The following is a 22,157-nucleotide window of genomic DNA, read 5'->3' on the forward strand; positions in this document are numbered from 1 at the left end:
AAGATTAGACTTTGAGAATGTCCAAGTAAATTACATACAGCACCACAAAGACCTAAAAAAATATACATGTGCCAACTGCTATGCCATATGGACCAAGTCGACAGGGCTTCTCCCCCCAGCCTATCTGGAGGCGTGGATAACCACTATATAAATCCAAAGTAAGCAGATTTTCACTGGCATCAATTTTCAGGGTGATGGGTTGTTTTTTTTGCATTGGTTCAACATCATGGGACGATTTAATTTAGGATCTCGTGAGAGATTACAGAAACCCTTCTCAGATTAATGCAATAATCTGGTGCTTAAACAATGGCTATGAGCATGGATGATGGCACCAATAACAATGGGATAAACTCATAGTGACAGGGCTGTCCTTTCATAAACATGGAATATTTTGGTTTCAGAGATGACGATGATATATTGCCATTATTTCACAGACCATGTGCTGTATCAACACGGTTAATTTATTTCCAGCCAGCCGCAGAGAACTGATAGCCTCAAAGTGTAATTAAACTGCAATCATCCATCATTAGTCATGGCGTGACAGGCTGTCTCAGTAACTCTCTCTGCTCCAGAGATAAGACTAGCTTGTTTTGTAATGTTAGGGCTAGTTGGGTGTGTTTAGAAAGGAGAATCTGATCCCAGTTGTGATGTCAGATGTCTGTGGAATTTGAATTAAGATCAGACATTGGCATGTTTAATAATTTTCCTAAAATTGTGTTTTTTTACATCCCTCTCATGTAAGATGGTGACCTCTATGGCAGTTTTTCAGTACACACACTGTAGTACCATTTCACTATGTCAAATTTTTACAATCCATGTAACATGTTTATTCTACATTCTATTTTCAGACATCTAAGCATACATTTTTTTTAAGTAGAGTTGGTGTCCGTTCTTGCTGAGTACAAGCAATTCAGCAGCCTGTGGCCGTCTGCGGCTCATTGTCTTCCCCATAATACACCACACGTTTTCAATAGGTAACGGGTCTGGCCAGTTAAGCATACACACACACTGCATTTATGAAACTACGCTTTATAAATAGTGATGAATTAGATTTGGCACAGTCCTGTCGAAATAACTTTGATCCTCAAGACATTGCCTTGATATGTCTCCCCAAATTCTGACATATGCCATCACAAATGTTGGCTTCTGCCCTTTTCACTGATAACTGCCTGGATGAACGGTTACAACCTAAAACCAGATTTTTTTTAAAGTAGCAGAAATATGGACTCGTCTGAACACAGAACACGTGTTCATTGTTTTTTTTGGCCAGTCTTAGATTTTCTTATGTCCATAGAACTCGGTGGCTTCCCTGCGCAGAGTGGATACACTGTATGGTTTCCTCAAAAATACATTTTTGGGTTACATTTCTGGACACAACATGTTGAGTGAAAATGCACTAGCACTAGTTGTTGATGATAGTTGATGATTCTAAACTTGCTATGAGTGGTCGTTTGTCGCTGTGTTGGCCCTGTGATGGACTGGCCTCTTGCTCGATGGTGGTTGGGATAGGCGCCTCCAGCCCCCCACACGACCCCGAATTGGATGAAGCGGGTATAGAAAATGGATGGATGGATGGTTGGGTTTCCCCAGATTACATGAATCTTCTCACAACAATATGCACTGTAAATGTAGAAACACCAAAGTACTTTGAAATGACTCATTAAGAATAGTTTTTCTGATTTTCTGACTGGCTTTGGCACAAAACTGTGAGCTACAGCTTATCCCTGTTTGAGAAGACAGAGCCTTTGGTGGATGCTCCTTTCCAATCCTGACGCTCTCACCCATCACCAGTTAATCTGATAATATAACCTTTCAGATTGGTGCTTCTTATTTCCTACAGACTTTTCAGTCTTTCTGCTCCCTTTCCTAATTTTTGAGTGTGTTGCTGGCATCAAAGTTTAAATTTTTTAAGTAATTACAGATTCGCCCTGTGATGGACTGGCGACCTGTCCAGGGTGTACCGCGCCTCTCGCCCGATAACTGCTGGGATAGGCTCCAGCCCCCCCGTGACCCGACCGACAGATTAAGCGGGTATAGAAAATGGATGGATGGAATTACAGATTCAAGTTTAGAGATTTCAGCATTTCAAAGAATGTCTAATTCTGGAAATGGGGTATGTACATAAATGCGTACTTAAATTTCACGTTTTGTAATTTGCTGTGTTTTTATGTTGTTTTTTAGTTTTATGCCTTGTTCTATGGAAATGTTGTTTACTTGGTGACTTGGAGATTGTTGGGAATATTTAAAGATCATGAGTTTCATTTATGAGTTAAGCTCTATCTATTTGAGCAACAAAACTGTATGCATAAAAAGTGTATTTTATTCTATTTTTTTGTATTAAAGATAAACAAGAAAGAACTTAAGACCTAAAACATAAATAGATCCTCTGAAAGTATGTATTGTTACACTGCAATTTGTATCCAGCATTATGCTGTTCATAACATTACACATATGTTTTCATGAAATACTAGTAGGGTGCTGATGTATGATACTCCAGATTTAATTTCGCAGCATGAGCAAATTCAAATGATATGCGACATATGAAGAAGTTGATGCAACAAATGGCGACTATGCGCGGCTCTCTGCGCAGGATTTCTGCGCAGGCTTGAAGCCCTTGGACGTACAAGCGGATGACAACGCGGAAGTGTCATGGCGCTGTGCATCATTGTCGTGCGCTGTCACAAACGCGCACATAACAATTTGTAATGACTCTCTGGTTGCGAATTATTCTCTGATAGGGATCTCAGAGGAACAGTAAAGTAAGTATATGAAAAAAACACAAAAAACCTCAATGCAGCTCAAGTTATTCGCGACACGGGCGATGTTCAGTAAACAAGTTCACAGTGTGTCCGTGTACCTGTGTGGTAATTTGGCCACGTGTGATCCCCTCTTTGCTGATTTCTGGACATTGTTTTTGACTGGACATTACCGTTGCTGTGGTGATTGATCAGCAGTTTAATTTCTCTTTTCAGGAAAAAAACATTTTGATATTTTGTAACTGTATTGAACTTAATAATCGATCGGCTATCTGTATGGTTTTCAAACATAGCTGAGCTCTGAACCTCATGTAGGTTTACCTATGGTTACTCCCAGTTTGTACCTTGATCAGAATGCTGAACATGAGGGTAATAAATGGAACTAACCATTAATATGTGTATCTACTGTTTTCCAATTTAATTATTAAATCTAAGCATTCAGATAAAAAAAAAACTACACATTATTTTCTCAGAGAAAATATCAGTTAAAGGCAAAAATGGTGGAACTGCTCTTGTCTAAAACTTTTAACCCCTGCTTTTGCCTCTACTCAGGATGGCAGACTCAGGTGACACTAATGGTCAACGCGTGCCAACTCCTGGAGCCAGCGGCAGTATGGGACTGCTCACGGGCCGCCGACCCGCAGCTGGCATCTCTGCTGGTCGTCTCCCCTCGATGCGGTCAAGAGACCTCACTCTGGGAGGAGTAAAGAAAGTAATGCCCTGTAACTCGCTATCAGTTCCCTTTGTGTCCAGCAAATGTTTATATACACATCCTATTTAAGGAAACTTTTCACTTTAATGTGAGCTAATAAAGTTCACCTAACCCACGGAAACAGGCATGAGTCCATATACCCGAGAGAAAAGCACCGACAGGAGTCCAACTCAGGACAGACGGACATGGCCTGGCACTGTCCTCGGTTTTCCTGGTCAACATAACGGAGAGCAGTTTCTAGACATTTAATTAGCACCTTAAAAATAGCGACAGTGCTATTAAGTTACCTGAATAGCGATTTTGACAGACAACACTGCGGTCATAAGATCCGGATTTATTAAAGCAGAGGGAAAGTCTGGAAATGCTTTAAGCGACCACAAGTTCTAGTCTTAATAGGCTGATTTTCATGAGTCTGGCTCTGGTTGGACTCCATTGTACGTGATCTCTTGTGTTTAATGTGACAAATGGCTGAAGCAGCTGGATGAATTCTGAAATCTGCTCAGATTGAGCCAAACGCAGCAAAGCTGACCTGGATGCACTTTTATAGTACAGGATACTCCCAAAATAAAGCTGAGTCTGCATTTCAAGGTTGTATAAATTATGCAAGTTTAACTTGAATATTTTTGGGCAAATAGTTTAAATGACGTCAGTTATTGTCAGTCTCCAAATATTTCCAGAGCTAATTGTATATTTAAATGTGTGCTGTATCTCTAATATGTTTCTTTTGTTTTGCTTTTATTTTTAGAAAACGTTTGCACCCAACATTATTGGGCGAAAAGTTAAGGAAGAGTAAGTTCGTGATTGTCCTGAAACAAAAAGAAAGATGTCTGAGAGAGACGATGTGTTTCACTGTTTTTGGTTTTCTTAAATATTTAACGATGTTCTCCGTCTGCCGCGACAGACCAAAAGTTGAAGGTGGGCAGAGGCGAGACCGGAGGGATGCGGATCGAGGCCGGGGCTCCAGGGATAGAGGCAGGGGCCGCGGTCGCCCAGAGGTCATCCAGTCCCACTCTATTTTTGAGCAGGGTCCGGCAGAGATGATGATGAAAAGAAGAGGTGGGGATCCCGCTGGATAAGCACACTCTCTGCTCTTGAAGAAGTGCAGTTACAATACAATCTCTGACTCTTCTTGGTTTGAGTGAACCCCCTCTTCCCACACAGGTGGCTATGAGAGTGAGAGAGATGCTCCGACCACAGGACCTTCGCCCATCATCAATATTAAGAAGGAGAAGAGGGAGACTGAAGAGGAGACCAAAGAGATTCTGCGTAAGCTGGAGAGAGACAATGTGAGTCCAAAGGTTTACAGTAATCTTTTAGGCGTGTTTGTTGTACGTATTCCATGAGTGCAATTCTTCTCTCTTTTTGCCTTCTACTAGTTTATAGATGACCCGTTCCTGAGGAGTGAGCAGAGGAGCTGTCCTGTTCAGCTTCCACTTGCTGTGTCAGGATGGGGATTCAAGGAGGAATTTAGTACCACTGATGTTAAATTTGAGAAGGGAGACGACGATGGTGAAGTCATGGAGCCTGCAGTTGAAGGTAACTTCAGATTTGTTTGCAAGTCAGCATCCGGTGTTTCCAGTACCTCTGAACATGTTAAAAAGGAAGCTGTGCAAGCATGCTGCTTTCTCTGATACCCATTACTTTGCTTTCAGTGAAACAAGAGCCAGAGGAGGTGGAAATAAAGAAGATGGAGCCAACTTTCAGGCGTCCTCCGCTCCCTGAGCCTGAAGTTCTCCCTGATCTGCTGCATAGATGGAGTTTGAGCAAAGAAGAGGAGCTGTTCTTCATTCAGCTGCCTGACTCGCTGCCGGGCCAGCCTCCCACCAAAGAGCACAGGCCAGTGAAAACAGAGGTGCAGTCGGAGGACGGACAGTCTGTGCTTCTGAAACAGGAGACTCAGGTAGACGTTGCAGGTTTTTGGCATTTTAATGCATGGTGATGTGTAGTTTATACGTGTAAACATTGGTTTATTCATTTTCTATCAGGAAGAGGAGGCTGAAGACAACACCTGCAGTTTGAAAGATCTGCGGGAGGGTTTAGTGGGGAAGATGCTGGTGCGGAAGTCTGGCCGTGTACAGCTCATTATGGGAAAAGTGACTCTTGACGTGTCTCTAGGAACAACGTGCTCTTTTCTTCAGGTATGATAGCACTATATATCTGATCTGTTAATCTTTATCCTGTATTGGTGTCTATACAGTCCAGGTGTGTGTCTATCTGCATCTCTCTAACATAACCAGTGTGTTATTTTAATGACACTACATATACTTCCTCAAATATTCCTAATGTGTTTCCCTATTCTTCCTTTTTAGGAGCTGATATCAATTAATTCAGAGGGAAAAACCGGAAACTTAACTGTATTAGGGAACATCAAACACAAAATGGTTTGTTCCCCAGACTTTGAGGCTCTGATAGAGCACAGTTCTTGATGTTGTCTGGAGGAGGGAGGCACTTATGGTGATGTTGACAGCATGATAACTGTATGGACTGTCCCGTTGGATCCTAACATCTAATAGAAGTATGATATGCGGTTTGTTGCCCTTTTGCTTTTGGAGTAGCTGTGAATATGTTTATACACACTAATTATAAATACTAAACATATTATAGGTTCTCTTCCTAAAGAATAGGTTTATGAATTCATGATTCATAGCTTGAATGACGTGCCAAGTTCCTGTGCTGTTTTTGCTTCTAAAATGTACATGAATGTAAATGTGTGAATAAAAAAAAAAAAGGTATCATTTATACACTATGCCAAAAATTCTTAACGGCCGGTACACTTGAAGTTATAGAAATCCTGTTTGTACATTTGTTTTCCTCATTTTCTTTCATTTCAATACAGGCATGAGCTATGCAGAGACAATGTTGGCTTTGTTTACATTTGAGATTTCCTTTAACTGCGTTTTTGTTTGCGTTGACCGAAGCCTTGAAAAATATCTGTTGGATGAATTAAAAAAAAAAAAAAAAAGTCCGTACTACTGTAAGCATTTTTGAATCTGTGTAATTCTTTTTACAGTTTTGTTCAATTGAAAAATGCACTTTGACATAACTCCTTGCATTTTTTTTTTCTTTCTTCGTTTTATGTTAGACATAATAGATGGACGCACTCAGTCGCACTAAACTCATATTATGTCCGGTAAAACTGAGCTTCATAGCTAAAAAACAAAAAGGATCGTATTATGTTATTTGGACCAGCAGGGGTCAGTGCAGATCTGAATTTTGTTAGAGGGGATTTGGCTGTGGTTGGTCTTTTCATATACGTAGGCTGCGAGCTCGAGACGCCCGTTGCGCGTTCGTGTTGTCCGGCGGGTGGAGTTTGGCTACAGTCCGCGAGACAAAGACGAAGTGATGCACGGGTGAAGCTCTACTGTACCGACGCTGGACTTACAGTAACTGGAGGTTGGTTCAACATTAAGTCTACATTCTGCAAGCTATTTAGTTCTCGCACTAAATCCTCTGAAAGGTTGGGTCAGCATGTCATGCACTGCCGGTGGATGAGAGCAGGCTAACGTTAGCAGAGCGAGGAGCGGCTCGCCAACAGATAGAATTCAGCTCAACTGTTAGCGCAGAGGCTACAAGCTAACTTAAGCAAAATGCTTTAATTTGTCCGCGTGGGTTCAGGAGTCTTCAGTTACACGACCCAGACACGGTCTATGTGTTAGTTGTATTTATCTGCGTTTCTGGGTCTGAAGACGGCTTCGTTGTTGGTCAAAGATGCGACCATCAGTTAACTGTTGGTGAGCTCGTAGGGTTTTAATCGGGATGGAGTCTCCTGTTAGCCGTCCTGCTGCATCTTTAGAGGGTATGAGGATGGAGGGCCTCCAGCTAACGTTATCTCTTCACCGCAGCTAATAACAGCAACATTTCATTATACTATCTGGCCCGTCACAGAAAGGAGACACATGACTTTTTACATTCTCCAAGATTACCCGGTTCCTGTCCGAATAAAGAGAGCCTAGCATAAAGTCCAAACACCGGGATGTGAAACGTGAACAGGAGATGCTGACACAAAGATGCGTTTTCTGTCTTGCATTTGTTTAAATTAAACTTAAGCACCTAGTCGAAGTGGGACATTACACCGTTATTCAGAAGGTCTTGACCCTTTATTTGTACATCTTTGCAGATATTTGTGACACGGAGCTGGAGAGCCCCCCGGATATTCACCAGGCAGGTGGACCACCTGCTGTTGCCAGTTGTTTTTGTTTCATTGTTTACATCTCTGACAACAGCAGGACTCTTCTCTCCAATCGGAAAGGACATCTGCAGCGAGGACAGACCGTTTTTTTTTTTTCAACTCAACTTCCCCTTTCCTGGATTTACATTTTGTTCAATTCATGGTTAAACTAATTAAATTGACAGATAATGCCCAAGAGGGCAAAGTCAAGATGGTCGCTTGTACTTTTACTAATTCTCCATTCAGTGTAAGGAGAAACTCTGTTCTCTAGTTATATTCATGAAGGCTCCATTGTGACAAAAGATAAGGGCCACTTGGGGCCAGGAGGTGGAGACGTGTACCTCCTCTGACATTTTCCCCAACCCCCGAGATTTCAACAGCCTGAACATTTTAATAGCCCCCTCGTCTAACCATGGAGCTCTTCTTCAACCCTTTCGATAACCTGGTGTGCATCCTGCTGGGCATCTCCCTCACCGTGTGGTTCACCCTGCTGCTGGTCTTCATTATTGTGCCTGCCATTTTTGGGGTGTCATTTGGCATCCGGCGTCTGTATATGAAAACATTGTTAAAGATCTTTGAGGTAAGAGCTCGTTGCCTAATGGCCGATTGGTCTCTTTTACTTCAGAAATGACTAAACTGAGTGTCAGCTGCAGTTTGAGGTGATATTTCCAATCGTAAATGATGCCGATGAGCCCTACGCGACACACACGGAGTGATGGCGTGTGTGTTTTTGTTCATGCACAGTTCCCGTTTTCCTGTACCCGCCACACATCCTTTTTTGAAGCAGTAAAAACATTTATTAGTGAATTAATAAAGGTCGATTTCACAATAGTTATTGTACTTTGTCAAAGTAAGTTGTAGGGAAGTACGTGTCATCATGTGCATGGCTCAAGGTGCTGGTTGGATGCTAGTTATTGTCTTTAGCATCCAACGGGTGGCTGTTGAATTAACTGGCTGATACAAATTAACGTCACTCCCTATGGGTATCCTTCCGCTGTGCTGTAACTGAAGAAAACTTATAGAGACATCATCAGAAACGGTTGGCTGTGATATTTATTTTGGTTTCACTTGTTTGGGGTTTTCACTTTTAAGAAATGAGTGTGAATCACCAGCGATGACACTAATATACCAGCTGCTCTGCTCTGGTGTAACATCACTAGAGAAGCAGTCATCGCTTTCCATCACGTTCCTCTGAGAGCAGCTCTTGTGCCAGAAATAAATGAACCAGTGGGACACATGAGATATGTTCTCAGCCCCTGATTCCAGTTGCTGCAATGAGATTTTGAGAAAAAAAGATAAAGGGAGAACGGAGTTCTCTTTCAGAGAAATACCAAATCACCATGAACTCGTGTTATTTTGTTTCTGCTTTTGCTAGAAAAAGTAACTCTGTGGTCTCTGTTCACTCTAAGAATCACTCCGGTCGACGGTCTGCATATTTGTAGGATGACTCAGAAATACAACCTGTCAGTGCAGGATTTATAGGCAGCGGTATCAGAAGGCAAAAAGAATGTTTGAATAAGGACTAACATATCAAAATGACCGACCTCAATGACTGCTGCTCTCAAAATGCTCTCAATCTTAACTTTATAAAAATAAATATATATTAGCAAGACATCCACATTTTTCCCCTTTAAACAAATAAATTGACATAAAGTTCAGTTATTGTTCAGGTGACATTTAATGTCCATTGTGAGCTGCAGCTCAGTCCCTGCTTCCTTTGCGGAACGTTGTTTGAGTATTTATTTTTATTTTGAGTAAGTGCCCCTGGCTAATTGCTCATGCTTAGCAGTACCGTACTTGTGGATACTTACAAACATGCAGCTTTCATGGAGTGTCAGTGTCTTTATGGTCTTTGATCTGTAAAAAGCTGACGTTGAAGTTATCATGGGCTGTGGCTGTGCAGTGTGAGACTGTTGGCTAAATAAAACTCATCCAGGAGGTCCCAGTCCATAACTTCCTGATCTTTCCCGCTTGCTGTACAGCCAGAAGAACACCGTGTCCTTTTCCCGATCTTCAGTTTGTTTTGTCTTAACATGCAGAGTGAACTCAAAAGGCTCGGCTTTCCTGGTGAGATATATATGAGAGCGAATATGTTTGATGGTTTCTTTTTAAAATGCCTACTATATTGTGAGAGTTGATTATTTTTGTTTCCACATTTGCTCCAAGCACCTGTCAGTATGATGAAAGTCGTATCAAAGTTTGTTAGCTGTTCTGTCCTCACAGCAGTGAAGCAACCCCGAGACCTTAGATCACACACAGCGCTATCTAAAATGACTTCAGCATTTTAAAACGCAATCCTGAACAGTTTTTGATATGAGCAGTTGCGCTGTTTATTCTGTTAAACAAGGTGTCACTCCACTTTTTTTACCCCTCCTTTCTAGTGGGCCACACTCAGGATAGAAAGAGGAGCCAAAGAGAAGAACCACCACCTGTACAAACCCTACTCGAATGGTAAGGTATACTATCGTCGTCCCTTGTTGCAAATGTGTGGTCACTATATGTGTTTTTTTTATTGGGGAATGTTGTTGACATCCTGTCCGTCTGTGCTGCCGCAGCTATCATTGCCAAGGAGCCCACCTCCTTGGAGGAGGAGATCAAGGAGATCCGGCGGAGCGGCAGCAACAAAGACCTGGACTCAGCTCCTGAGTTTGAGATGTCCGACATCTTCTATTTTGCTCGGCGAGGAGTGGCGAGCATCATGGATGATGAGGTGACTAAGCGGTTTTCTGCCGAGGAGTTGGAATCCTGGAATCTGCTGACCCGCAGCAACTACAACTTCCACTATATCAGCCTGAGGCTGACTGTCCTATGGGGGCTGGGCCTCCTGATCCGCTATGGCTTCCTGCTGCCACTCAGGTATTAGGCATGTTTCCAACAAACACGTGGTTTCATTTAACAACAACTTTTCTAAAAGTTTAGAGTGTGCTGAAGATAAGCAAGGGGTGGATCTGATATGCTGTTTAAACCATTTTCCAATTTAATGTAATCACATTAAAATATTTACTTAGACCACAGATCCATCTAGGATCACCTTCCCTTAGGTTTTTATGCAGCCATAGGCGTTGGGCCCTTCTGGCCATTAGATAGAGTTCACATTTCAAGCACTTTCATCTTTGCATCATTTTTCGAACTGGTAGGCCACATCCAATTTATTTTCTTTTTTAAACAGTCCATGGGAACGTATCTAAAACTTATTAGGTTGATTGGTAAAAGGTCAGTTACAACATTTGACATAAAAAGAGACAGAGACAGAGAAGGATCCACTACTTTGTTAGAGCAAATAGTTCAAATATTTAACATGAACTTTTATCATTTTATCATCATCATTTACATTACTGGATCATCAACAGATTCAGGGAACTCCGCAAAATTTCTGAACAAGTGACAAGACGGAAGCGATATTGTCAGGTCATTATCTTCAGGTTATCGCTGGATAAATATCCAACATGATTCTGTTGCGTAGGCTCTGGAATACTTCTTAAATCCATTGTCAGTAAACGCAGCAAACGGATGAATTCACAAATGAAAGATAAATCTTAGATTTATGACCAAGACCCAGAAAGGTTTACTCTTTTCTTGGTCAAAACTAGGAGAGGCAGCTGCTGAGGGCCCTCCTGCACATTATCAGTGCACGCTTCAAATTCCTGCTTCCCTGATGGTAACTGGTGTTGCATTTGTACACTGAGCATGTGGGTAACTCACACATCTGCGATATATACATGTTTAGCAACATATGCTGCTTTCTTATTTGAGGAAGGTAATTCCAAACCGCAATATTTATTACAACAGCACCGGTCTTTCTTGGAAAAAGTCTGGGGCAAAACTAGCGGTGCCAGTCGAGTTTTGACGCATCTTCTAATTCGTTATGTGATGGAAGAAGGAGTAGGCCTCCTCAGTACTCAAACCGAGGAATCACAGAGTGTTATTTAAAGAAGAGGTTATGCAACACAGCAAACATGCCACTGTCCCAGCTTCTGTGAAGTTTGAAGTGACGCAGACACCAGCGTGTGTCGAACAACTTTGTTACAGCTGCTAAACAAAATGCATTGCTACTAAATGCTTCAACAGCAATTTGTGTCCTCCAGATGAAATGCAAAATAATTTACTGGAGGGATGTGGGGCGAAAAGTGTATCAGTTGTTCATGGGGAGTGCTTCAGACACCCTTGCAGCTTGAAACAATGGGCCTTATGCAAGAACCGTTCGTACGCACAGATTTTTTCTTAAGTCGTGCGTACGAGTGATTTAAGAGAATTTGCACATTCACCAATCTTTTCATATTTTACGTTTTCTTTCAGGTACTAACAGAATTTACGAGTGATCCAGAGCTGTCGTAGGAGTTTCGTAAAATAGTCCGCTGTTATTCCAATCAAGTTTGCTTGACTAATGGATTGTACATTTAATTACTTTGAAGCAAACATAAATAAATATATACATTATACCCCATAATTATGCTGACATTATTCTGTTTGACTTAAATTATGCACTAATTGAAGGTTAATTTGACTCTGTATATAACAAGGTCAATGGGAAGTGTAACCAGCGGCTGACTTGCTACTTTTGGATGCCTTAGCGCACGTCTGCTCCGAGACCGTGTAGACAGACAAATGGCTGACATCGCGATTAACACTACCAAGGACTGTGCTGCTACAAATATGCAGCTTGCTAGAGCCACAACTCCAGAGAAAAACACGCCGATCAAACCCAATTTCACCACACGTCCAGGTCCTCACCACCCTTGGATTTTTGGCCACTGGAACGTTTCAGAGGGAGATTGGAGACAGATCGGGGGTTTCCCAGTCCTCTGTGAGTCGTGCGCTCCCCTTGGTCTTGGTCTCGGTCATCAAAACTCTCATCAGTTCATCACCCACGGTACATCACATTCCCATACACCGCTGTCCAACAAGTACAAATTAAGAGGGACTTTCATCCCGTGGCTGGACTGCCAAACATAATTGGAGCACGAGACGCATATACGCATCAAAGCACCCGTGCTGTCGTGGAGCGCACTGAGCTGAAGGCCAGGTGGGTGTGTCTCCATACAGCGGGGGGCAAACTGCTCTATAGCCCAGAGAAGGCATGCCAGATTTGCACAATATTGCCATGAACGAGGGTCTCCCACTACCTGAACCAGCCCAGGCAGACCAGAAGGTGTGGTGCCAGAAGACCCCCCTCATGGACCACCCCATCAAAGTGCCATCATGATGAGGCAACAACTGATTGCACGGCTTTAGTTGCCGTCATCGAGCACCTGGCCATGGCGAGACGTTTTTTTTTTTCTTAAGCTATTTTCATATTAAACCATTTCTTTTTTTTTTTCGGTGACATTACGAACTACAGGTGACACGGAATTAACAGCACTCCTAATAACTTCCCATTTCTTCGCTTTAGCAGGTCCTGTAATTCCACTGCTGACATGCTAAAAATGACAGATTTTCCTTTTTGGATCTCTGAAAGCAGAACTTCAATCTCAGAGCCCGTAAAGTTGTTCTTTTTGCGCCTTGATGTCATTCTCATGACTCAACACTCAACACTTCCTGGCACAGGAGAGAGGGAGCACTGCCTTATATGGTATCATTTTGGGCGTGGAGTATGCAAATCTACCATCCTCGTGCACATGCACTTAAATACGCACGGGTGTGATTCATCATTTACGCAGGTCGATTACACACTTTTTCCGAAGTTAAGAGCGTTTGTTGAATCTGACGTGGCGTGCGAGACCTTCGTACGAAAAAAGTGAGAGAAATTTAGAATAAAAGTATGAAAATGTTCTTTCATGAGGCCCATTGTTATTAAAAGCACAAAAGCCACAAAATTGTTTACACACCCAGTCGGTCTCTGGTCCATCCCATGGCAAGTGCACATGCATGCGGGAACACACTGACTGGAAATTTGGTGTCCAACCCACTTGACAAGTATATTATTGACTGAGGGAGCGGATGTTTACCGACACATGGAGAGAAGAAACACAGAAGTGTTGTAGCCGGCTGTGATGTTGTGGCGGTACTCGTACAGCCCTGTTATCTGAATTAATTGGCTTCAGTTTTCTTTCAACACCACTGTGGTTGAAAAAGGTTTTATTGTGCAATGACCTGACGCATTTCTGCTCTTTTTGTTTTGTGAGGTCGTTTGTAAGATAAATGGTGTGTTGAGTTGATGTCGGGAAGCTGATTTCATATACAGTAATTAAAGTATTTGATATCAACACTGAGCTATATTATGTGTTCACACTGCATGGAGTTTCACAGTGCTCTGTAACACACAAGTGGCATTAAATGTTTCCGCACTGTGAGTAAAAGAGATCAGACTCATCAGAGTCACTCGGAGAGTGACTCAGTGTTAAGCCTGATTGGCTCATGTCCAGCTGCCAGTGGAGAGACAAATCAGGCCATTGCCTCACAGATGGACACCCTTTCAGCCTCCTGTGCATTTTCTTTAGCCGAGCAGTGGACACAACTTAAATGAAACCTTCACCTCTCCATCTTCTCTGGATGTAATCGGCACCTTCTGCAGCACTGAGAGAAAAAAAAAAAAAGAATTATGGTGTTGGTCTGACTAAAAGCAGACTTTTAAAATACATTTAAACATGTTCATCAAAGCTGGACTAACACACTCCGATAGCACAGTTGGGGATCGAACCAGTCCTGTGTGTATACACTCATCAGAAGTCAAATGGGCCAAGGTGCTCCGCACATGCTCCAAAGTATTTTTGGATATCTTTGTAAAATCAGTAAAGCATACTGGGACAAGGATGGTGGTGCAGTTAAATGGCCTTTTCAGACTTAGTGAAATTTAGGAGTGCTGGTAATGCCTCTTGTTCACAAAAGTGTTTTGCTGTAAGATCCTGAGTGATATTTGTAATGTGCCTTCTCTTCACCAGGGTAACCCTTGCCTTCACTGGTGTAGGCCTCCTTGTGTTCCTCACTTCTGTTATCGGGCTGCTGCCAAATGGAAGGTGAGACGGATCAAGATGAACTGTGTTTAAAGTCATCCTAAAAAACCTAAACTCAGACCTGTGGATGTGATCGTGCTGTTGTGTATTCTTTCTTACAGGATGAAAAATTTCCTGAGTCAGAAAGTACATTTGATGTGCTACAGAATATGTGTCAGAGCTCTGACTGCCATTATAACCTACCATGACAGGTAAAGAATTTACAGTTTTCTCCACACCCAAGTTACATAACCGATAACTGTCAGTGGGCATTTGGCCCTGAGATGAAATGCATGCAGCAACACGAGTGAACCTAAGTGATTTTGCATAGTTGCATTCATACGACACGCGGTAATACTACTATAAATGTTATGTGTAACACTATATAATACAACGATGGTCGATAGCGTTCAGATTGGTTTCCAAATGCGAGACGGTGCATTTTAAGAAAATCATGTAATTTCTGAAAAAGTTCAGTTGGTTAGAATTCTTGACTCTCTGTTATTTCCACTGACCATTTTTTTTGCCACAGGTTTGATTAGTTACAGTGTTAGGGTGACAGGTGTAGCAGCCACAGCAAGAGACCATGACCCATGCAATGTACTTATTTAACTTTTTTTTTTGAACACGTGCTCTGCTATACTTCATGCCTTAAGCACTTAAAAAATGAGCAGACATTTTGTACTAGCAGAAGTCTCTTGCTCATTTCTTCCCTGTTGTTGGTATTTAAAGGGAATTCATCGTTTGCATGTCTGCTTAAGTGCGATTCTTGTGTGACGTAGATTTTTCCATCCTCGCCAGTTTGCGGGGGGTTTACCGAGTCCCTCTGCGAGTGGCCATGTGCAGCCGCGCTGACTAAGCCCGCCGACCACACATGCACCTGGTTCAATCTCCATTGAGATAAACAACAGATCAGACTAAGGAAACGAGGAGTTGAGCAACAGCGTCGCTGCTTTTTCTGAAGAAAGACATTGCAGGAGTTATCCACACCTGTAGAATACACTGTAGATGGATTAGTGGCTAGTGTGCTGGAAGCGTCGGCACACCCAACCCAAAAGATAGTATGTATTGGGCCGTGCGTCTCAAATGGTTCGCGTATGCACAAAGCAGGAATTAACTAATAATAGATAGGTTCAGAATGTAGCTACATGTCTGGTGTTTGATCTGTCAGAAAAGCCGCTTCCCTCAACTCTTTGAACTCCTGAATTAAATCCATGCCATTAATGCTCATTAGTTAGGGTTCTGAACCCAGTTATTTAAAGTCAGCCAAAGTCAGACTTATCCCCCGTGTAATGCTTACTTCGACCACTAAGCTTCCCTTAGAAATGGCGTCTGGTACTGCTATCCCAGTCATGACTGTTGTCGTTTGTGGTTCAACAATAGTTGTATAAGCTGCAAAAATTCTATCTGAGCAGGGGTGTCCCTCTCTACCTTAAATAAGCTCTTAAAAAAGACTCATCAATTCATCGATTAAGGTGATTCAATGCAAAGTAACATGTAGAAAATAACATAGATGATACAAGAAGGCAGTGCCTGAGACTAGACTGGATTCACACTTAATGCAATAGCCCATATGAGCCTAGGTGAAGCATTAAACACAAAACTAAGGTCAACTTAAACACTATGCCTGGGTCTGTCTTGCTTCTAAGTGAGGCGTATATTTCTATTTGAATGTGTCAGGCATAGAATCTGTCATAAAAGTCATGAAACAAGAGGCTGAACTTTTATCAAAAGGATGGTCCATTGAAACAGGATGTGGAGGAGGAAGTTGATGCATTGTGTACTTTCTCATGAACTGTAGTATATCACAGCTGGTGTTGTATTTCTCTAAAGGCACCATGTAGATGCTCATATGTTGTGATGTGTAGAAGTAGAAGCCCCTTCTTATAAGGAGGTGAATTCGTAGGCAGGATTTTAATGCAATCACTATATGAGCTCATAGGTGAGAAAGGTAAGAATAGGTAATGGGTGCACTTTAATGTCTCGAAAGTTAAAACCAATATTTGAAAACGGATTGAGCCTTTATAGGTAAGACAAATAGGTGTATCATTTCATGCGACTGATCAAAACGGCTGCTTATTAGGCGCACTGGCGAGAAACATGTAGAACGTGTGGAACGTGTTCCTCCCCAGTGTGGCGCTAAAAATAATCAACTGACATAGGAAGTGTTGCTCTCTCTATTTAAGATTGTAACTCTATCTTTGGAATGTGGACTCGGTCCTACATGCTCGCTGGGAGCTTTTATCTGGAGCACCATGGGTTGCTTTGTTTCCTCCATGAAGACTGAGAGAAGCAGTGGACCAGAGTGCACTCGGTTTATTAATTGACTTCCCACTGATTGTTTTGACACCGTCTGTCACACTCGACATGGTTGCACTTCTGGACCACAGATCCTGTCTAACTTATTTTTTTCTCCCCCACCCCCCCACCCCAACTGTCCTAGCGAGAATAAACCCAAGAATGGAGGCCTCTGTGTCGCTAACCACACGTCACCGATCGATGTCATCATCCTGGCCAGTGATGGCTGCTATGCCATGGTAATTCTACTACTCTCTTGAAGGAGGCTGCATTAAAAAAAAAAAAACATTGACCCTCATCTGATTACAGCAGCCAGTTGAAGTGACATTTCTACCAGAAATAGATGGGTTGCTTTTGTTTGTGTTGTTAGGTTGGACAAATTCATGGTGGCTTGATGGGGGTCATTCAGCGGTCCATGGTTAAGGCTTGCCCGCACATTTGGTTCGAACGCTCAGAAGTAAAAGACAGACATCTAGTGGCCAAAAGGTAGTATTGCAATCTGTGTTGCTCCGTTACTGTGTTTCAGGTAATTTCTCGGATGTCATGTTTTTGGCTCTCATCGGAGACGTTGTAGTTAATCTTTGATATTAAATTTGATTGTGGTTCAACTTGACTTTTTGTTTTCTTAATGATAGAACTGAAAATATTATGATTTGAAAATCTTGAAATATTTTTAGTAATGGCCTACATGTTGCATTTCAGATTGAGTGATCATGTAGAAGATAAATCTAAACTGCCCATTCTCATTTTCCCGGAAGGTGAGCTTCTTTAGTAATCTGTTACAGATAAAAAGAACTTTACAATTTCACAGGTTTTCTTTAAAAGGCCTTTAAATCCTGTTTTCTCCTCATTTCAAATCTCAGGTACCTGCATAAACAACACGTCTGTTATGATGTTTAAGAAGGGCTGTTTTGAGATAGATGCCACAGTCTACCCTGTGGCTATTAAGGTATGCGTTAGCTCTTGTTCCATTTTGAGTTATATTTATCATTCTGTAGTTTGTACACATGTATTGATTCTGGTGTGTTCCACAGTATGATCCCCGATTTGGAGACGCATTCTGGAACAGCAGTAAGTTTGGAATGGTCAACTACCTTTTACGTATGATGAGCAGCTGGGCCATCGTCTGCAGCGTGTGGTACCTTCCTCCCATGTCGAGAGAGGTCAGACTTCATTTTTCCTTATGGCTTCTAACATATTTACCCCTTATAACCCCTTAAAGAACTCCAAAGTTTTGGCTAACGGTGAATCAGTGACTTGGCTTTGTATTTGCATAGATATTTTTACAGATGATAATATCTGTGCTGCTTGTCATGGTTAATTGTTTGCCAGCGTTTTGTTCATAAATGTTATGTCCAACAGGAGGGAGAGGATGCTGTCCAGTTTGCCAATCGTGTAAAAGCAGCCATAGCCCGGCAGGGTGGACTGGTTGACCTCTTGTGGTAAGATGCCATTTTCACACACTCATCGCAGGAAAAGCACACATGTAATCAGTACCATCATTCACTGTATTGAATTATGGTCATCCAGTGTATTTATCATGGTTGTTCTCTTGAGTTCCATTAGGAGATCCAATAAGCCACTGCAGTCTGTCATCATTAGTACTTTTGGATCCATTTGTGTTTTTCCTGCTGTATGAAAATACCCAGCTGTCCATACTGCACTGTTACAGTTACTGAACATGATTGTTAAATTCTGAAAGTATGCCAGTTTGCTTTTTTTTTACTAAGGGGAAACATTAGTCTCTTATCTGATCCGGACTACCCGAACTGATCCGGGGTGTTTTAAATAATTGAATCAAATGCTTACTCTGACAGAAGCGGAATCCTGTAAAACAAATTAATTCAAACATTGTGGTTAGTTAATTGAATTGATTCGATAAAGGTGGTAAAAACTGAAATTCTGAGCCCCGATTTTTACGAGGCCCTGGTTTCTATCTGAGGAAACGCAGTCACTGAAATTCTGAAATGGTCTTTTTTTACCGTTTTCAATTAAATGTTTCGGTAAAGTAACCTTTTTTGAGTAAATAAAATAGGGTTATGATTCCAGCTGTTGTTTCACTGTTTAGTTCCCATTGCTGACACCACATGATGTTACTAAAAACACAGGATTACATCAGTTTTTTTTGTCTCTCGTGTCAACAAGTCAGATTTATAGCAAATGGGCCTCTACTGTTTAATGAGATTCCACTAACTTTAGCACTGCAAGTATACCACCAAGAAGATAAATACCTTTGATACAATGTGACCCAAGAAAATTTGGATTTAGGTAAAGATCGTCCAATTGCGTTATACATCGTTATTTTGTGGTCGTACGACATAACGAGTCTGAAGTTTTGGTGTAGTTTTTGGGGTCTGCATTTTATGGCTCGGTTGAACCTTTACGGGCAGTGGAACATGTGTGATCTGCATGACTGTTCACTGCGTCAGTAACTGTGCATCAACTCTTTTTGTAGGGATGGAGGATTGAAGCGAGGAAAGGTAAAAGATACCTTCAAAGAAGAGCAGCAGAAGCTGTACAGTAAAATGCTGGTGGGCACTCAGGAGGACCGCAGCCGCTCCTGAAGCACCTTGATGGAAAATGGACTAACCTCATAGACCCAACAGGTCCCGGCTGACTAAACGGGCGGTCAGCAGTGGTCCCTCACCATTGGAGCAGCTGGACTGGAAAATTTCTCCTTGACGTCAACTGTTCTCCATTCGGCTTTCTCGGTCACTGTCTCAGCCTGGCATGTTAAGTTGCATCGCTGTTACGGGGGTCGCAGCTCCCTGTGGGAAAAGCTTGACTGAAGCCTTGCTTGCATTAGAAACGAAAAGAGGGTGTGCACACAGAAAGTCTTCCTTGGTCGCAGTCCTTCGAGGGGGAAAAACGTGTGATCGTCTATCATTGAGTTACTGTCTGTGTTTGATAGTTGCAACTTTCATTTTTAAGACTTCATGTTTGTATCACACTGTGTTTAAGTTACAGACTGGATCATACCTGAAATGTAGAGGGGGGGAGGGTTATTGTACATAAAATCTAGTTTGTTTTAAATCTAAAACCTGTGACTGAGTTGGGGTTTTTCATGACTGGCTCGGACCTACTGTATGGGACAAAATGCCAGACTTTGTACATTTCAGATTTTTATGGGCTTTTTCCAGGAGAAAAAAAATCTTGTATTTTAAGATTTGCGTTTTAAATGAAGACTTGTGTCAACATTTTTTCACGGTAGGAAGCTCCTGACGTGGCGTTTGTTTTATGTGTTTTCCATTGAATGTGTAACCTCTCACATTATGATATGGAAGTCGTGCACCAACAGTTACCGATTGGAGGCTTTTTGATTTTAAGCAAATATTCTTCTCCTAGTCGATAATATAATGCATAACTTGAGTAAAGCAAATTATGGTCCCCATTATTAAGCATTTTATTGGTATGATTGTTCCTCTTAGGCCTATTGCACACAGGTAACAGTGTAGAATAAAGCTCATCACAATTGGTCTACTATAGTTATAAATGGCAGTCAGCTGATGCTTATTCATCCTAATCTACTTCCAAACTGACATGTTTTCATTGGCTTCCTGCTTGTGCAGTTACCATCTTGCCTAGTTTATTTTAGGTAAACCAAATGCTATTGTCTTTATTTCCCCTCATTAAAAACCTTCCGCCTTTCTTGGCCGCCTCGAGATGTCTCAAGGAGAAACTGTAGCCGTCATTTGGATTTTTGCGTTAGGCTGGATGGAAGCGACTTTGTTAGCAGCCCAGAGGCCCTTGTCTCACTAATTTGGTGTTAATAGGGGTAGTCATTTAGATTGTGTCCAATCAGTTCAACAATAAATGTTCAAGAATGTGATTCTACCTTTTGACTTTCAGTTTTTTTTTTTTTTACCTCTTTACCTCTGATGTGTGTGGCATGTTAACGCATTAGATTACTGTGTAGGCCTTTGTCGTGGATACAAATGAATGTAGAGATGAGCGATCACTGATTTAGGTGCACATCACAGCAGCTGAAGTCACTGAACGGCATTTCGTGAACTTAAAAGCTTCCACTAGACAACAGGCCTTAAGAGTTTAGGCAGAACTAACTACATCAGTGCTGCATTTGCCTTTTCCAGAATGTAATGTCTTGGCAGTACCGCCTTAATTTACTTGTGCTTTTCTGTGCAAACACTCACTGAACGTTTTCTCTCATATTTATTGTTGAGACGGCATCGCAGCACTAGAACACAATCTCGCAGTTTGCGGGCTATGTTCTGAGGATCTGCTCTAAACAAGGTTTCCTTCTCTGGAAGTGTGTTTTATCCGAAAACCCAGGCCTGCCTTGGCTGCAGTAAACCACTTCAGTGGAAGGGGAGGTTTCCCTTTTCTTTTTTAAAACTGTTTTTGTTTCCAAACATGGCAGCATTCTTAAGCGTCTTTGTTGCTGCATTTTCAAATTGTTCTGTTGACGTTGATGAATAAAGCGCAAAGTTCTTGGAGGAGGAGTGAGAGGAAGCGGGGAGAGGAGCTCAAAAGGTTGGTTGTGTAACTCTTGCCATAGTTTACAGCTCAGTAGCAGCTCTATGGAGAGATCCAGGCAGAACCCCAACCATCTTTCAGCCTTCGCTTTTCCCTGCCCAGGAACCCAGACTGCCGGTTGGCACAGCTCCAGCTGATGTATTGTAAAGCTGCGCTGGCTCCAGTGGGTAGTACTGTTTGTAAAACCTTGTGGTTAAACTCCAGTGGGGGGGTGACTGATGTGGAAGGAGGGTTGCTCTGCTGAAAACTGCAGGTCACGGAAACAAGCAAAAGCTGTCCTCAGCTGAGCAAAGAGTGAAGAGTTTCGCATAAGATAACTTCCTGTTCTGTGGGTGTCACAGAGGGAGTTTGTGGTATTGTGAACGGCCAATATGCTTTCAGGTGTTTTTACACTTCCTTGGGTAGTTCATTTATGCACTTAGGTAGTCAAAACACAGCTTATTTTTGTATATAAATATTGCAAAATTACATGGGCCTATGCACAAAAATAACCTGGTTTTGAGGACATTAAAAAAAGGAACATTTGGCCTTAAAGGTCAAAGAAACGCTTATTTTTTTTAATTTATCAATATTTTATTCATTTTCAAACAGACACAGAACAGAGAACACATGACAGCAGAGGCAAGTAAAATAAAGTGACATAAAGTGAATAACACATGGAAAGAGAGACAAAAGACAAGTAATAATAATAATTAAAAAAAAATACAAAGAAACGTTTTTAATGCAGCATGCGGGCAATTAACTTTGGAGTCAGAACTTTGCATTGATTTGGGGTTGATACGAAGACTGTATATTCCGAT

At 41.8% G+C, this 22,157-nt stretch overlaps 2 protein-coding genes across 2 annotated transcripts; both read left to right on the forward strand.

Moving 5' to 3' along the window:
* The first annotated feature begins 2,640 nt into the window (after window positions 1-2,640).
* Window positions 2,641-6,206, forward strand: polr3d (polymerase (RNA) III (DNA directed) polypeptide D). The gene is made up of 9 exons (XM_075469121.1): window positions 2,641-2,759; window positions 3,309-3,468; window positions 4,214-4,257; window positions 4,370-4,524; window positions 4,630-4,754; window positions 4,845-5,004; window positions 5,121-5,368; window positions 5,454-5,606; window positions 5,778-6,206. Exons 2-9 carry the CDS (start codon window positions 3,310-3,312, stop codon window positions 5,892-5,894), a joined length of 1,161 nt encoding a protein of 386 aa, XP_075325236.1. The 5' UTR covers window positions 2,641-2,759; window position 3,309; the 3' UTR covers window positions 5,895-6,206.
* Window positions 6,207-6,739: 533 nt separating this feature from the next.
* On the forward strand, window positions 6,740-20,697 carry LOC142382596 (glycerol-3-phosphate acyltransferase 4). The gene is made up of 13 exons (XM_075468631.1): window positions 6,740-6,861; window positions 7,586-8,216; window positions 10,018-10,087; window positions 10,192-10,492; window positions 14,515-14,589; window positions 14,688-14,777; window positions 17,009-17,102; window positions 17,234-17,349; window positions 17,566-17,621; window positions 17,727-17,812; window positions 17,898-18,026; window positions 18,226-18,305; window positions 19,319-20,697. The coding sequence occupies exons 2-13, from the start codon at window positions 8,049-8,051 to the stop codon at window positions 19,425-19,427; spliced, it is 1,374 nt and encodes a 457-aa protein (XP_075324746.1). The 5' UTR covers window positions 6,740-6,861; window positions 7,586-8,048; the 3' UTR covers window positions 19,428-20,697.
* Window positions 20,698-22,157: the final 1,460 nt, after the last annotated feature.

Source organism: Odontesthes bonariensis, chromosome 6 (assembly GCF_027942865.1).
Source record: "Odontesthes bonariensis isolate fOdoBon6 chromosome 6, fOdoBon6.hap1, whole genome shotgun sequence".
Classification (NCBI taxonomy): Eukaryota; Metazoa; Chordata; class Actinopteri; order Atheriniformes; family Atherinopsidae; genus Odontesthes; species Odontesthes bonariensis.

Excerpts from the sequence above, each read along its gene's own strand:
- polr3d (XM_075469121.1), top strand. The coding sequence starts at position 3,310 with ATGGCAGACTCAGGTGACACTAATGGTCAACGCGTGCCAACTCCTGGA. Across the intron at positions 4,258-4,369 it reads GGGCGAAAAGTTAAGGAAGA|ACCAAAAGTTGAAGGTGGGC; the intron begins GTAAGTTCGTGA and ends CTGCCGCGACAG. Across the intron at positions 5,369-5,453 it reads TTCTGAAACAGGAGACTCAG|GAAGAGGAGGCTGAAGACAA; the intron begins GTAGACGTTGCA and ends ATTTTCTATCAG.
- LOC142382596 (XM_075468631.1), top strand. The coding sequence starts at position 8,049 with ATGGAGCTCTTCTTCAACCCTTTCGATAACCTGGTGTGCATCCTGCTG. Across the intron at positions 10,493-14,514 it reads GGCTTCCTGCTGCCACTCAG|GGTAACCCTTGCCTTCACTG; the intron begins GTATTAGGCATG and ends TCTCTTCACCAG. Across the intron at positions 17,350-17,565 it reads AGACATCTAGTGGCCAAAAG|ATTGAGTGATCATGTAGAAG; the intron begins GTAGTATTGCAA and ends GTTGCATTTCAG.